We start from the raw sequence: 17535 nt of genomic DNA on the forward strand, positions 1-17535 counted from the left end.
TACAGAAAGAAGAAAAAATGAAAATTACAGACACAAATATGAATAACTAAAAACTAGAAAAGATAAATATATCGTATAGTACTAAGGTCCAGTATAAATAAGAAAAACAATATAATGGAATGGAAAGTCGACCAGAAGAAAAGGTGAAATGAAATACAGTGGTGCCCTGCAAGACGAATGCCTCGCAAGACAGAAAACCCGGTAGACGAAAGGGTTTTCCGTTTTGGAGGTGCTTCGCAAAACGAATTTCCTATGGGCTTCCTTCGCAAGACGAAAATGTCTTGCGAGTTCCTGCTGGTTTTTTTCCTTCCCCCCCTTTTCCGAAGCTGCTAAGCCGCTTATCAGCTGATCCGCTAAGCCACTAAGCCGCTTATCAGCTGATCCGCTAAACCGCTAAACCGCTTATCAGCTGATCCGCTAAGCCCGCTAAGCCCGCTAAGCCGCTAATAGCGCTAATCCGCTAAGCCGCTAATGGGCTTGCTTCGCAAGACGAAAAAACCGCAAGACGAAGAGACTCGCGGAACGGATTCTTTTCGTCTTGCGAGGCACCACTGTATGGTATAATTATATTCAGGGAATATTTTAGTGATATGCCTTGACTTAGCTCAGCACTGGAGCAGAATGACCAAACAAACAAACAAACATATAAAATGGTTGTTTGTTTGAAAAAAACAGCAGTCCCCTTCCCAGAAGCCCACAAGTTTGTTTGTTCATACTAGGTCCCGATTTGGCTTAGCATGATGTGCTCATGAGGGCAGTATCAGATTTTGTGAAGTTCTATGACAAACTGAGCTGGTTCACGTGTAATGTTAAACCATAGTTAACAAGCAGTTGTGGTTTAATGAAAATGAGAAGCATAGTGGTGCACACTACTGATTATCACTCACTTCGCTCCTTCCTCTCTTCTGTCTTCATGAGGCAAGAAATCAGAGGCATTGTATGTGAACAATCACTCGTGGTTTATCCCCCCCCCCCAAAAAAAAGACAAGTGGTAAGCCAGGAACAAATGTGGAAAGAAACATACCACAAGCGCTCACCTTTGGTTTGTTTCTTCACAACATGACAAAGACAGAAGCAGGGGAGGAGAGTGACAGGCATTAAGCCATATATATATATATATATATATATATATATATATATATATATATATATATAGCTATGGCTGAACATTATGCACAAACCAAGGCTTTGTCAGGTTTGGGTGACATGACAAGTAACAGTTACTTATTTTTTTAAAAGGAAGAAAACTCTTCCAAACGCTTCCTCGTGGCCACACCAGAGAAGGACAGGGGTTAGTCACAAGACCTGAGGAAGAGTAGGGCTCAGTCACATAACAATAAACCATGGCTTGTCATGATTTAGTTTACCTTGGGTATTAACATTATTTTGCCCTCCACTTCCTTGTAGCTATTATTCTGCATGCCATAAGACTACCCTGTACTGGAGTTTAGTGCTCTCCAGTTACATAATTGTTTTTAAGGGTAGAATAATTTGTTCAGGTAACAGGGGAGGTAAACTCATTGACAGCCTTAAAGTGATAATGCGGTGTTCACAGACGGTTTTGTGCTCAGTTCATTAAAGCATTCACATTCTCTCCACTTCTTTTGTTCAAGTGGAAAACTCTCTCTCTCTCTCTCTCTCTCTCTCTCTCTCTCTCTGTGTGTGTGTGTGTGTGTGTGAGAGAGAGAGAGAGAGAGAGAGAGAGAGAGAGAGAGAGAGAGAGCGTGTGTTTTCTCTTTTCCTCCGCTGTTCAAATGGTACCCCCTCCCTACTTCTTCACCTGCATTCCCAGAGAGAAAAGCTCTTGAGGCCATCTGGGGGGCAGAAATGTTAGTTCCTCAGATTAGTTCTAACACTAGAAATCCTACAAATGTCACAAAAGAAGAAAGGGTGGTGAGCGAGGAAGACAGAGCCAAAGGCTATTTTAATTTAGGTAACTGCCAACATACAGCATAATGAGCGTGTTTACTCTGGCAACCAAAACACACACACACACAAAACACACCAAAATGAGCAGCTTCCATATCGCTGCCAAACCTACCAACTATATTACAGTGCCGTTCTGAAAAAATAAAAACACCACCAGCAGCAGCCTAACTGCAAGTTAACACAAGACTTATTTCCCCTCAAGGGAATGTCTGTTCTACACTCTCCAGCCCTGGCTTTGGCAGAGGGCATTTTATTCTCTGCTAACAGCTTCTAAAAGGCAACGGTCCAATGACCATTCAAGAGCTTTCAATGGCAAGGTCACTGTGATTTAAGACTGAGTGACAGCTCCGCTCTACCATCAGTTCTTATTTGTGTAAGCGAGCCTCTTCTCAAAAAAGAGAGAGAAAAGCTCTCTAGCTAGGGCATTAGGTGGCAGGAAAACCCTGATAAAGCAAGGGGGCTCTTTAATACTGTCAAAGAGTGACCCTGAAGAGAGTGCCATTGTTCCTGAGCGACTCAGAGCTCGTTTTCAAGGGCAGCTGCTGCACAGGCCGGCCGAGAGATGCTGCTTCCTCAGGAGGAGACAGTTGTCAGGTGGCCAACACTGAGAGAGAAACTCCGCTCGCATAGGGCCAGGAAGGCTGACTGCTTAAATCCCATTGGAATGAATGGGATTTCAGTAGCAACCACCGTGCAGGACCGCAGCCACTAAGTTGTAAATTCCAGCGTGTTCAATCTCATTTTTCTTCTCCTCAGGCTCGCCAACTGCTCCTTATTTCAAGACTAATATAGTGGTACCTCGTGTTAAGTACTTAATTCGTTCCAGAGGTCCGTTCTTAACCTGAAACTGTTCTTAACCTGAAGCACCACTTTAGCTAATGGGGCCTCCTGCTGCTGCCGCGCCGCCAGAGCATGATTTCTGTTCTCATCCTGAAGCAAAGTTCTTAACCCGAGGTAATATTTCTGGGTTAGCGGAGTCTGTAACCTGAAGCGCATGTAACCTGAAGCATTTGTGACCCGAGGTACCACAGTTCCTTCTTTAAAAATACAAAAAGTTAATACTATCTCTGTACTTCAGGCAGATATACTTTCTGGTCTGGTTACCACTGACAAGGTGACCCTCTGTGTCACAAAAGCTTATCCCCTACTAAGGCATACCCTCCAGCATTTCTCTGATGAAAATAGGAAAAAGGTAAAGGACGCCTGGATGTTTAAGTCCAGTCAAAGGCAACTATGGGGTTGTGGTGTTCATCTCGCTTCAGGCCGAGGGAGCCGGTGTTTGTCCACAGACAGCTTTCCAGGTCATGTGGCCAGCATGACCAAACCACTTCTGGCACAATGGAACACCGTGATGTAAGCCAGAGCACACAGAAACACCGTTTACCTTCCTGCCACAGTGGTACCTATTTATTTACTTGCACTGGCATGCTTTTGAACTGCTAGGTTGGCAGAAGCTAGGACACAGCAACAAGAGCTCACCCCATTCCAGGGATTTGAACCACCGACCTTCTGATTGGCAAGCCCCAAAGACTCAGTGTTTAGACCCCAGCGCCACCTACATCTGATGAAAATAGGGACATCCTATCGATACCCTCCAACATTTCTCCGATGAAAATATGGATGTCCCGTTCTTCTTTTCTAGAAAAGGAGGTGCCAGAACCTACCATGAACACCACCCTTGTTCTCTTAGAATGGCAATGGCACCCTTTGTGGCCCTCCATGTACTATTGGACTACAGCTGTCATCATCCCTGATCACTGGCCATGCTGGCTGGTGCAGATGGGTCTTGAAACTCAACAACATCTGAGAAACTATGTGTTCCTTACTCCTGACATCATATCCTGTCTATAATCTGAAAACAGTACAATCCTATAGATCTCTACCCCAGAGGAAGCCACAATGAAATGACTGGTGCTTAAGAATAGAGGCTAAACCAGTTTTCCAGTTCCATTACAATGGGAAACTATGATTTAATTAAAAAATCCAGAAGCCTTCTGTTGCAAAGGGAAGGTGTAATGGGTATGACTTACTCGTGTGTAAACTGGTGCCTTTCTGGGCTAATTTGCCTTATTAAACCTTTCTGACTGCACAGCCCTTTCTCATCGTAGCTGCCTCAGTCGCTGGCAGTATCCATCAGTGGGCGTTTCTTGAACCTCTTCCAACATAAAAGTTGTTTGACACCCAGTCTCCTCCTCCTCTCACTGCGCGGGAGTCTTCTGCACAGGGAGGGCGTGGGTACGGAGGACCTGTGCTCGCCTCACTGATCTCCAGTGAAGAGTCCTGGAGCCCTCTCTCCAATTCCCCCATCTGCCCCCCTTTATCCCTGGTGTTGCGCTGATTTGCTTCCCCCTCTACTGAGCTGTTTCTCCCCCTGCTGCTGGGTCCTTCGCCAGCATCATCTGGGAGCCTCCCCTTCGCCTCTCGCTCCGATGTCAGTTCCCTGACAGAAGGGGTGGTGGTTCTAATTCACATTATTTGATTCTAAATTGTCTGCAATCTACAACGTAATTTGTCGTGGTGCCTGGATAACTTTACCAGAAAGAAAATGAACTTTCTATATCATCACTTCTTGTGATGCTTTAATGTACTTCCTAAGGAGGGGTTGGGAACTGTTCCATGGTAAAATGTAGCCACACAAGCCCCTCTATCTGGCCTTTGGGACTCTCCTCAGGCTACACATCAGACCTGCATGCTCCTTGTCAGGAAGCTGACATTAAACTCTGATAATGCTTCTTGTTTTCCTGAATTGAGGCTGGACAGGGGATGAATGGGTCTACTGTACGAAGGTCAAATTTATATTTGGCGCTCTGCTCACTTTGGCCTTTGGCCCCATCCACTACTCATACGGTGCCCCTGAAAAGCTGTCCAGAAGGGAATGTGGTCCTCAGTTTGAAAAGAAATTCCCCACCCCTGTTCTAAAGTGTTGGTTGATTAAATAAATGAAATCGTAAGCATAGTTTTGGGGTGTCATAAGCTTAAAGACAAAGCCAAGAGCCTGTAAAAACATAAAAGATCAACTTCGCCAAAAAATAAATATTGCAACTCACAAACAGCTCCCCTCACCTGGGTACAATTGTTTGGTTGGAGCACTGAGTTGTGCGTTTTTTGAAACTCTGTAGGCAACATCTGATCCTTTGGAATTCCTTCTGTTTATGCAAATTCCTGCTGTTTTTGATATTCCTTCCGGTGAATTGTGAAACTCTAATGCTTTGAGCACGTCGACTGGTTCAGCTGAAAAACAAAGAGAAAAAAGACATTATTCACACTCCTTCCAAAATATTGCATTTGCTCACTTCTTAGAAACTGAAGTGATGTATTCAGGAGCATGTTCAGGGATTAAACATCATTTTGGGTCACCCCTCAAAAAAAAAAAAATCTCTGGTGGTACAAAGCCTATTAGCAAATGTCCAATAGGTCCAACAGCCCCTGAGCTCCCTTGCTTGCGCTATCAGAAATTAGGATCTCATGAAATAAGACTGGTCAGAGTCACAACAAATGCGGAGGCCAGTATCCCTCCAATCCACTAATCTCCAACCTCTCTGTCTTTTTCTCCAGAAACAGATGCAGCAGAAGGAAGGTTATCAGGAAATCAGATGTGGAGTTAGGAAGATAAGACTGTGCATACTCGAAACTAATATGGCAGAGTTGGCTGGAAGAGGGAGGAAGTCTAAGGCAAGAGTCTGAAGGCAGCCCCGTTTGGGGAAGCTTTTAATGTTTAATAGGTTATTGTATTTTAGTGTTCTGTTGGAAGCCGCCCAGAGTGGCTGGGGAAACCCAGCCAGATGGGCGGGGTATAAATAAATTGTTGTTGTTGTTGTTGTTGTTGTTGTTGTTGTTGTTGTTGTTGTTGTTGTTGTTAGAGCAACGGAAGGAAGGAAGGAAGGAAGGAAGGAAGGAAGGAAGGAAGGAAGGAAGGAAGGAGTAATCAAAGGGTGACAAAGGTCCCCTGGATTTAAGAAATCTCTCTTATTTTAAAGGGGAAGGTCTTTCATCCAAACTATCATAGACCACTTTAAAAGCATTTTTGCTTAGACCCCAGGAGAAATATGTCTTCTCTGCGACCCATCCCCTCTGCAGGGAGGTGGGACCAATTTGGATGGTCCGCCCCCGCCACTTAATGGATCCAAATGGTTTCCAGAGAGTGGTAGGGGATGCTTTATCCCATGTTGATGGCCTTTCAGCCGATTCCCTGGTGGCCCGCTGGAATGTGGAGTTAACCAGGGCTATTGACTGTTTGGCTCCGAAGCGCCCTCTCCGATTGCATGGAGCCCGCACAGCCCCGTGGTTTTCCACGGATCTGAGGGCAATGAAACAATCGTTGAGACGGTTAGAGCGCCGGTGGCGGATAACTCATTCCGAATCTGACCGGACACAGGTTAGAGCTCAACGTCGAGCCTACCAAGTGGCGATAGCGACGGCGAAGAAGAATTTCTTCACCGCCTCTATTGCACCTGCAGAAAACAGCAGCAGGAGACTTTTTCAGGTGGTTCACAATTTAGCGGAACCACCTGCAACATCGGGGCCCAGTACGGGCCACATGTTCTCCTGCAATGATTTTGCAAAGTTTTTTGCAGATAAAATCGCTCAGATTCGGGAAGAAGTAGACTCCACCATGGGAGCAGGGCCGGGGCGGGAGAGTGCTAGAGTTCTGTCTAGTCAAGTTGAGTGGGATCAATTCCAATCTGTTACCTCCGAGGATGTGGACAGGCTGCTTGGACGAGTGAAACCAACCACCTGTCTCCTGGATCCTTGCCCATCCTGGCTTATAAAAGCTAGCCGGGAAGGACTGGGCGATGGGCTTCGTGAGGTGGTGAATGCTTCCCTCCGTGAGGGAGCCTTCCCAGACCCGCTGAAAGAGGCGGTTATTAAACCGCTTCTTAAAAAAACATCTTTAGATGCGGCCACGATGGCCAATTATCGCCCAGTCTCAAATCTTCCATTCCTGGGCAAGGTGATTGAGCGAGCGGTTGCCGAACAACTCCAGGCACGCCTGGAAGAAGCGGACCATTTGGATCCCTTCCAGTCGGGATTCAGACCTCATCATGGGACTGAAACTGCCTTGGTCGCACTGGTTGATGATCTCCGGCGGGCTAGGGACAAAGGTGAGAGCTGTTTCCTAGTTCTGCTGGATCTCTCAGCGGCGTTTGATACCATCGACCATAACATCCTTCTGGACCGTCTTGAGGGGCTGGGAGCTGGGGGCACTGTCATACAGTGGTTCCGCTCCTTCCTCCTGGGCCGTGTTCAGAAAGTGGTGGTGGGGGATGAGTGTTCAGACCCCTGGGCTCTCACTTGTGGGGTGCCTCAGGGTTCTGTCCTCTCCCCCATGCTTTTCAACATTTATATGCAGCCGCTGGGAGAGATCATCAGGAGGTTTGGGCTGGGTGTTCATCAGTATGCCGATGATACCCAGCTCTACCTCTCTTTTAAATCAGAACCAGTGAAGGCAGTGAAGGTCCTGCGTGAGTGTCTGGAGGCGGTTGGAGGATGGATGGCGGCTAACAGATTGAGGTTGAATCCTGACAAGACAGAAGTACTGTTTTTGGGGGACAGGAGGCGGGCAGGTGTGGAGGATTCCCTGGTCCTGAATGGGGTAACTGTGCCCCTGAAGGATCAGGTGCGCAGCCTGGGAGTCATTTTGGACTCACAGCTGTCCATGGAGGAACAGGTCAAATCCGTGTCGAGGGCAGCTGTTTACCAGCTCCATCTGGTACGTAGGCTGAGACCCTATCTGTCTGCGGACTGTCTCGCCAGAGTGGTGCATGCTCTGGTTATCTCCCGCTTGGACTACTGCAATGCACTCTACGTGGGGCTACCTTTGAAGGTGACTCGGAAACTACAACTAATCCAGAATGCGGCAGCTAGACTAGTGACTGGGGGCAGCCGCCGAGACCATATAACACCAGTCTTGAAAGACCTACATTGGCTCCCAGTACATTTCCGAGCACAATTCAAAGTGTTGGTGCTGACCTTTAAAGCCCTAAACGGCCTCGGTCCAGTATACCTGAAGGAGCGTATCCACCCCCATCGTTCTGCCCCGACGCTGAGGTCTAGCGCCGAGGGCCTTCTGGCGGTTCCCTCATTGCAAGAAGCAAAGCTACAGGGAACCAGACAGAGGACCTTCTCGGTAGTGGCGCCCGCCCTGTGGAACGCCCTTCCAGCAGATGTCAAAGCGATAAACAACTACCTGACATTCAGAAGACATCTTAAGGCAGCCCTGTTCAGGGAAGTTTTTAACATGTGATTTTACTGTATTTTTGGTTTTATGGAAGCCGCCCAGAGTGGCTGGGGAGGCCCAGCCAGATGGGCGGGGTATAAATAATAAATTATTATTATTATTATTATTATTATTATTATTATTATTATTATTATTTACCACAAACTTTACATTTGTCAGGGTGCCATGAAGCAGGAGCCATGTGGAATCTGTGCCTCAAAGAGGTGAAGTCAAAGAGACAAATTTACCTCCACCGCAAACTTCAGCAGTTTTTAGACCAGAAGCATTCCACAGGAGAACAGAGAAAGGATCAGGGAGGGGCTAAGGCACTTCTAAGATGAGCAAATTCCCATATGGGTGCAACACTGAGGAACTGCTCAGATTTGGAAGCTGCACTCCTGGCCCTGGGCAACAACACAGGTTGTGCCGCCACCACAAGGCAGTCAACTCTTACAAATTGTTGGGCAAGGAGCATGCATGACTAGCGCCATCTTTTGTACGGCAACTACAATTTATTTGTTATTTATTAATTAAATTCACACACCATCCTTCTTCAGAATATCACAGGGCAGTTTACAGTATAAAAACACAAAAATACATAACATATAACCACCACCACCACCACCCCATACACATGGTTTAATTAGCCAAATGCCTGGGAGAAGAGGAATGTTTTTACTGATGCCTAAAGATATGCACCTAATGGACCCTTTACCTTTAAAAATATGCAATGAAGGCTCCATTTGAAAACCAAGGCACAGCTTCCATTTGGCTGCAGGAGCTTCCTGCACTCAAGCGGAAGCCGCATTGGATGTTCAGTTTCCAAAAAACGTTCACAAACTGGAACACTTACTTCTGGGTTTGCAGCGCTCAGGAGCTGATTTGTTTGACAACTAAGCCATTTGAGTACCAAAGTACCACTGTCTAAGAATTCCTTAACCTGAAGAGTAACACTAAAATGTTAACGAGGAGGAAGACAAGTAGTCATAGATTTGCCTTTGAACAGATGCAATGATAGCTAACATCCTTGACCATTGGCCATGCCAGCCAACATTTAGAGGGTACCACATTGGCACAGAAACCTGGCACAGAAGAAATCAAACTGAGAAGAGACACAGCTGCTACAACAACCAGGAACCCAACTTTGGTAAACCACAGAAAGAAGTGTATACAGAAAACATTCCCTCGGTGAAAAAGAGGGAATTTTAAACAAGTTACGTAGCATGCTATCAGTTTGGATTTCATTCAGCAATCCACCCTTCTGCTCACCACCCTTACCAAAATGATAGTTTTATCATGCTTTGTCATGGTTTTCTCTCTAGCTGGAAACTGAGGGCAAGTCATGGATTATATCACTACTGCACTGAGCAAAATCCTTCCAAATGTAGTCAGGAGGAAAGGGGTGATTTCCAGCAAGAAATTGGTACATTTCCTCATCAGAATCCAGAGCACATTCTGAATAAAGAATAGCTGTTTTTTTTTCTTAAAAATGCAGGTAGATAGGAAAACCAGAAGCTGCCTGCATGTAGAAAGTATTCTTCAACCTTGGGTCCCCAGATGTCATTGGACTACAGCTCCCAACATCTTGGACCATTGGTTAAGCTGGCTGAGGATGATGGGAGCTGTAGTCCAACAATGGCTGGAGACCCAAAGTTGAAGAACACTGAAGGGAAATAGTAAGTCAGATCACTGGAACTGGAAAGATAGAATTCTCTTGGTCTTTCCCTAGTCTGCCACAACTTAAGATGTTTCAGGGGTTTTTTCTGGCTGCAGAAACATATGCATAAGCCCTGGGTTGGCCTGTGCACCCACATTTGTCACTCACCAACATTAAGCACCAAACTACATGCCACAATAAAACCCACTGTTACAAATGCGTGCTGGAATTAGCTACTTTCAGCTCAGTGGCAGAGCACATGCAGAAGGTCCCAGTTGTGATCCAGGTAGCAATGAGAAAGAAGAAGAAGAAGAGTCTGGACTTGATATCCCGCCTTTCATACCCCGGAAGCAGTCCCAAAGCGGCTAACAATCTCCTTTCTCTTCCTCCCCCACAACAAACACTCTTGTGAGGTGAATGAGACTGAAAGACTTCAGAGAAGTGTGACTAGCCCAAGGTCACCCAGCAGCTGCATGTGGAGGAGCGGGGAAGCGAACCTGGTTCACCAGATTACGAGTCCACTGCTCTTAACCACTACACCATGCTGGCAGAAAGACCTGTATCTGACACCATGGAGAGCTCCTGTGGCTGGTGAGCATAGGCAACTGGTGCAATATATGTTCTGACCACCTGGCTCCTGAATGACTGAATAAATGAGCAACACTTGCTAAACAGGACTCTGAATATATATATATATATATATATATATATATATATATATATATATATATTTAAAACTGCAAGATAAAAAATTCCTTCCAGTAGCACCTTAAAGACCAACTAAGTTAGTTCTTGGTTTGAGCTTTCGTGTGCATGCACACTTCTTCAGATACACTGAACCCCCTATCCCTATGCACACGAAAGCTCATACCAAGAACTAACTTAGTTGGTCTTTAAGGTGCTACTGGAAGGAATTTTTTATTTTGACTATGGCAGACCAACACGGCTACCTATCTGTAACTAAAACTGCAAGGTTAGTGTATCCTGTCTAAGGATGGATATATCTGTCGATTTTGGTTTCTCATTTTTCCAATCTTAAATTCTGTTTGCCCCATTATCATGTCAGTTTGACATTTTGGTAATATATGCACTTTTACACGATTTTGACTATAGTTCACAGCTTTCAAGCAATTCTTTCCAATGTACTGTATGCCAGTATGCTATTTTCCCTAATATACACATTTTTGTGTGAACCTTTCTCTAATATACACATTTTGTACCCCCCCCCATTTTAAAACCGAAGAACTGCACCACAAAATTCTAAGGAGGACAAATTTCAAAGCATAACTGTGTTTCTATTAGCATATTGGTTCAAGAAGTGAAAATTCCCTGCACCCCTATCCTGTCTCCCATCCACCAGTTAGAAATAAGCTCTTAGAAGAAAGCAGGTGGCAGCAAATCCTATAACCAAACTAAAGTCCTTTCTGTACCCAGTACTCATCACAACCAGCTTCTTTCACAACAAAAGGGGGTATCACCTTGGGTCCCATGGCAAACTCGAGAGTTTAAAGTTTAACCCATTTTATCCCCAGAGCAACCCTGTGGAGTAGACTAGGCCTAGAGAAAGTGGCAAACCCAATGCCATCCAGTGAAACTCATGGCTGAGTGGGAATCTGAAGACAAATCACCTGGAGTACTATGTCCAGTTCTGGGCACCACAATTCAATAAGGACACTGACAAACTGGAACATGTCCAGAGGAGTTCAACCAAAATGGTCAAAGGCCTGGAAACGATGCCTTATGAGGAACGGCTAAGGGAGCTGGGCATGTTTAGCCTGGAGGAGAGGAGGTTAAGGGGTGATATGATAGCCATGTTCAAATATATAAAAGGATGTCACATAGAGGAGGGAGAAAGGTTGTTTTCTGCTGCTCCAGAGAAGTGGACACGGAGCAATGGATCCAAACTACAAGAAAGAAGATTCCACCTAAACATTAGGAAGAACTTCCTGACAGTAAGAGCTGTTCGACAGTGGAATTTGCTGCCAAGGAGTGTGGTGGAGTCTCCTACTTTGGAGGTCTTTAAGCAGAGGCTTGACAACCATATGTCAGGAGTGCTCTGATGGTGTTTCCTGCTTGGCAGGTGGTTGGACTCGATGGCCCTTGTAGTCTCTTCCAACTCTATGATTCTATGATTCCATGATTCTATGAAATCTCTCTAGCTGAATTCCAGCAGTCCATTGGTTATTTGGCTTTCAATTCTGTAAACAGGTACAGAAAATTGTCCCAAAGCACAATTGCTAATTGCAGCTCCCCCTGCATAAGAAGATTTAACTGACTGATTAATTAATACTGGCTTAGGGGGATTATAGTATTTTTACAAGGAATATGCATGTACATTAACCAGGGGTAACATTTTTATGGATTCTTAATCTGGAGACTGGATTAGGAAATTCTCAAGAGACATTCCAGCTTTATGATGCTATGGCTGTGTTTATAAAAGCCAGGCTCTGTAGCTTTGATCCCTTTAGATATATTGCATCTAACCAACATTCAAACCAACCAAGTTAACCACTGGCTAGATAACGTTGCATAAAATTAAGTGAAGCCTTATCCTAGGCAGGACATAGAAACCTTATTATTTATACATCAACATTCATTTGCCGCAGATATGGGGAAGCAGTGGCCCTCCAGATGTTGTCAGTCCAGTCAGCATAACCAATGCTGGAGTTGCAGGTAACAGAATCATAATATCATAAAATATAGAATCAATGCCGGAATCTCAACTAGATCATACAGGACTGATGGCCATCCAACCTCTGCTTAAAAACCTCCAGTGAAGGAGAGCCTACAACAGGATTCCTCAACCTCGGTCGTCCAGATGTTTTTGGCCTACAACTCCCATGATCCCTAGCTAGCAGGACCAGTGGTCAGGGATGATGGGAATTGTAGTCTCAAAACATATGGAGGGCCAAGGCTGAGGAAGCCTAGTCTACAACCTCCTGAGGGAATCCATTCCGCTATCAAACAGCTCTCACTATCAGAAAGTTTTTCATGATGTTTAGTCAGAATCTCCTTTCTTGTATCTTGAAGCCATTGGTTTGTGGCTTACCCTCCAGAGCAGGAGAAAACAAGCTTGCTCCATCTTCCATGTGACAATTGTAAATATATTTGAAGATGGCTATCACATCACTGTGGTCTAAACCACAGAGCCTAGGGCTTGCCGATCAGAAGATAGGCAGTTCAAATCCCCACGACAGGGTGAGCTCTTGTTGTTCGGTTCCAGCTCCTGCCCACCTAGCAGTTCAAAAGCACGCCAAAGTGCAAGTAGATAAATAGGTACCCCTCAGGTGGGAATGTAAATGGAGTTTCTGTGTGCTGCTCTGGTTAGCCAGAAGTGGCTTAGTCATGCTGGCCACATGACCAGGAAGCTGTCTGTGGACAAACACCGGCTCCCTCGGCCTATAGGGCAAGATGAATGCCGCAACCCCAGAGTCGTCCGCAACTGAACCTAACGGTCGTGGTACCTTTACCTTTATCACATCTTCTCTCACTCTCCCCTTTGCCAGTCAAAGCATACCCAACTCCCTCAACAATTCCTCATAAGGCTCGGTTTGTTCCCCATCCCAGTTTTAGTGATTTGCTTTATTCCCTCAGCAGAGATGTCAAGCACCAGTGAAGTGAGAGGCTGGAGGGGCACTCCACACAACCAAGTTCAGATGGCAATGAATATGGAAAGTATTATTTTTCATCACAGGTAATGGTTGTGTGAATTATCATGACTCGTGTTCCTACTTGCTTGCAACTACAAAGGTCTATGGAGTATAAATATATGTTCTATGTTGCATAGATCCCATTCACATAAAAACTGATGGTTTACCTGTACCTAAATATATGCCCTATACGTTTTGATCAAAAACAAACTCTTTCACACCACACCCACTGGTGGCAAATGAAATTTAGTATTGATATAGCAGTATATTGACCAAAAAGTCACAGTTCCTTAACATTGCAGGTACTGCAGTGTAACAGGGACACTGGTAATCAGACAGACTAATGCAATCAGCTCCATGTCTGAATGCAGCCTAAGTGTGCAAGAATACAAATAAATTAGCACCTTTTTGTTCTCTTTTCTGGCCAGAAGCCATGATTTTTGGAGAGGAGGGGTAGCCTCCTTATGAGATAGCATTCCCATACCTCACTCCTCTCAGTGGCCTATTTGTGACTTCATTCGTGTTGAAATTCACCACCCGAGCTCACTAGAAGATAATAATAATAATAATAATAATAATAATAATAATAATAATAATAATAATAATTTACTGCTACTACGATAGAACAATCCTAGGCATGTTTACTCAAGGTTAAGTTTGTCTTGCCATAAAGAAAACAACCAGAACTAAATGGCAAGCAGCTTTCTGAGCACCAGCTCACTGTAGCAAACAAAGAAAAGAAAAGATCTCTTTTCTCTTTTGCCTTCCAACTATACTAAAAGCAGTTGTAAAACTTCAAGCGAGGCTCAGACAGGTTGTTTTCTTCATACACTTTTAAAAGACATCATCATTTGCCTCAAACTTGAATTAAAACAGAACAAACAATTGCTTAGAATCCTAACACTTCATAAAATAGTTGAAAAGAGTACAAATGCTTTTTCTCTCTTAGCTTAGATCTGATATCAAAATTACTATGCATTTTCCTCCCCCCTCCCTTCCATTCTAGCATTTCATAAATCTGCATGTCCTCTGTCAGGAACACATGGCAGCAAACCTGGAATTATTCAGCGCAGCGCAGCGTATAAGCCAGCCTGAAGGCTGATATCAAAAGCTGCTGAATTTGCGGCCAAACCTCATATTGCCTTGTGAATGTTCTAAAGACACATGTTCCAGGTTTTCCCTATCTGTCAATAGATTTTTATGAAGTTCCTTCCATCTGGAAATTAAAAATGCAGAAACAAACAAACACAAAGAAACCATAAAGTAACTCAGAAGGTTTTGCACAATTCCCAAGGAAAAGTTGAGTAACGGAGGGCAGGTTTTCCTGAAAGACGATTTGGGCAGCTCTACCCATCTTCCCCGTGCAGTATGTAGCTGTGGGAAAGATGAGGTGGGTGGCCCTCTGCTGTGTATTCTCAGTTCACTCAAGTTCAGTTGCTGAGGTCCATTGAGGATGGGTCATTGGAAATGTAAGGAAAAAGTGGGTACCTTTCATCATATGTGGTGGAATTGTAAAAAGAAAAAGGAATTCTGGGAAATGATAGATAATGAACTTTAAAAAATTGTTTAAAATAACATTCGATAAAAGACCAGAAGCCTTTCTCCTAGGAATTATAGGTGCAGATATACCAAAAGATTTGAGAAGAATATTCATGTATGCAACTACAGCTGCAAGACTGCTGCTTGCCCAGCAGTAGAAAGAGGAGAAAAAGCCGACAAAAGTGGACTGGCAGATGAAATTATTAGAATATGTAGAGATGGCAGGGAAAATCAGAGGATCAAAGCTTCAAAAGGGAATGGGACAAATATAGACTGTATTTTTTTTTATAAAAAAACCACTGTAATCATTTGAGTTCTTTGGCAGGCTTTCAGTAACTTGCAATGTTACAAAGACTTTGGATATTTTGGAGGACCATGATGCGGAAGAATTATAATATGCACTTCATTTAGATATATAAAGGACCCACGGAGGGGAGGAGGGAAGTCCTAAGATTTGGAAGAACATTGTTTGATTTTGAAATTGAAATGTGGTAAATATGAAATTTTGTAAAATTAATAAAAAATATTTCCAAAAAAAGAAAGAGAGGATGGGTCGTAGTTCAGTGGTAGAGCATCCTCTTCTCATGAAGGCCCAGGCACTATCCCTGGCATATCCAGTTGGAGCTGAAAAAACACCCCTGTCTTGAAACTCTGCCACCAGTCAGGGACACCAGTACTGAGATAGAAGGACCAGTGGTCTGATGTGGTATAAGGCAGTTCCCTATGTGCCCATACTCCAGCAGAGAGCACACCGTCAAGCTAAGGCTGGGGAGACCTCTCCCTGAATTCTCATTTAATTCAAATGAGATCATTTCCAAAGAGGAGATGCAATTTCTGGAGGGTGTGGGATGAAATAGTTGGCTTCAATTTCAGGATAGAGTAAGCGTTACCATTAGCACAGGCACTTGAGGGGGGATGGAGACTGATGACCAGAAGTCTCTGCCACCACAGCAATTTTAAAGTATGTGCAGAATGAATTTAAGGAGGATATTGGACAAGCTGGAACATGCACAGAGGAGGGTGGTCAAGATGATCAAGGATCTGAAAACCAAGCCTTTTGAGCAACAGGTGAGGGAGTTGGGTATGTTTCTACCGGTAAAGAGGAAACTGGGTGGAGACGTGATAGCCATCTTCAAATATCTTTAAAGCTGCCACATGGAAGATGGAGCAAGCTTGTTTCCCCCTGCTCTGGAGGGTAGGACTCAAACCAATGGCTTCAAGATACAAGAAAGGAGATTCCGACTAAACATCAGGAAGAGCTTTCTGACAGTGAGAGCTGTTTGACAGTGAAACGGACTCCGTCGGGAGGTTATAGACTCTGCTTCACTGGAGGTTTTTTAAGCAGAGGTTGGATGGTCATCAGTCCTGTATGATCTAGTTGAGATTCTGGCATTGCAGGGGGCTGTGCTAGATGACCCTCAAGGTCCTTTCCAACTCTACAATTCTTTGATTTTTTGAAAGTGTAAAAAGAACAAAAAGAGCTTCTGCTGCCCTGCCAACATCCATCTACACAAACTCTCACCTCGCCTTTGAAAGCTGATGAAACATCCCTCCTCGTCCCATTTTCCGCCTGCCAATGTGTGGCAAATTGGAGGCAAGAGGGGATGTTTCGGGTCAGCCCTACTTCAACCATTCTTCAAAACTGTCGGCATTATGTTATGGTTCTATGTGCTCTAGCAGAAAGGCTGCCCACAGGTAGAAAGCATAACCACCACACCCCACTTCTAGTTGATTTTAATCATCTGTTTCTTTTTTTCTACCAGAGTCCACAGGCATAAAAACAGATGAGGCACCACCAGAAATCAAACAGATGAATAAAAAAACAAGAGGCAATGCATCAAAGGAATGTTGGGAGATAGAAAAGATTTAATGAGGAATCTCAAAGGCCCAGACTACATCACCACTAAGAATTAACAGAATACTGATTGTGCCAAAAAGTCAGTGCCTATGAGCTACGTCCAACACTCTCTTTCTCTCTCATATATATGTATATCTGCTGCAAAGATTTTGCACATCAACACCAGGCATCCCCAAACTTGGCTCTCCAGATGTTTGGGGACTACAATTCCCATCACCCCTGACAACCGGTCCTGTTAGCTAGGGATGATGGGAGTTGTAGTCCCAAAAACATCTGGAGGGCCAAGTTTGGGGGTGCCTGATCAACACATTTTGAGCATCAACATTAAACCATCAGAATCACACCAAAGCAGTCATCAAATCATTGAATGCAGATCTCTGATAAGGGCTTTCATTACATTACATTCAGCGAGTGTACAACCTGTGTACACAATACTGGATCTGTGCATTTGTACAGTTATTCACATGTAATGTTCAATAGGTATACAGTCTGCACACCTGCACATGTGACAGTTGAGTTGTACATCTGCAAGCCTACACTCTTTCACACTTAGACATGTGTACAGAGTGCGTATACCTATGCTCATTATAATGGGTGAGAAAGCCTTGCGTGGCAAACAACAGAGCAACATTTACAAATCCATTGTATTACAAACATCCGTCGGGTTTTCTGCATTAAACGGTGA

At 44.4% G+C, this 17535-nt stretch overlaps 1 protein-coding gene across 4 annotated transcripts in view; it reads right to left on the reverse strand.

The window, feature by feature from the left end:
• Window positions 1–17535, reverse strand: part of COL11A1 (collagen type XI alpha 1 chain) — a 254225-nt gene that overhangs the window by 215473 nt on the left and 21217 nt on the right. For all 4 annotated transcript variants that reach the window (XM_083510880.1, XM_083510881.1, XM_083510879.1 and 1 more), the window contains exon 2: window positions 4993–5160. In XM_083510880.1, coding sequence (XP_083367006.1) covers window positions 4993–5160 — 168 coding nt within the window. The remainder of the gene's footprint in view (window positions 1–4992; window positions 5161–17535) is intronic.

Source organism: Podarcis liolepis (assembly GCF_965112155.1).
Source record: "Podarcis liolepis genome assembly, chromosome: 6".
In the NCBI taxonomy this organism is placed as follows: Eukaryota; Metazoa; Chordata; class Lepidosauria; order Squamata; family Lacertidae; genus Podarcis; species Podarcis liolepis.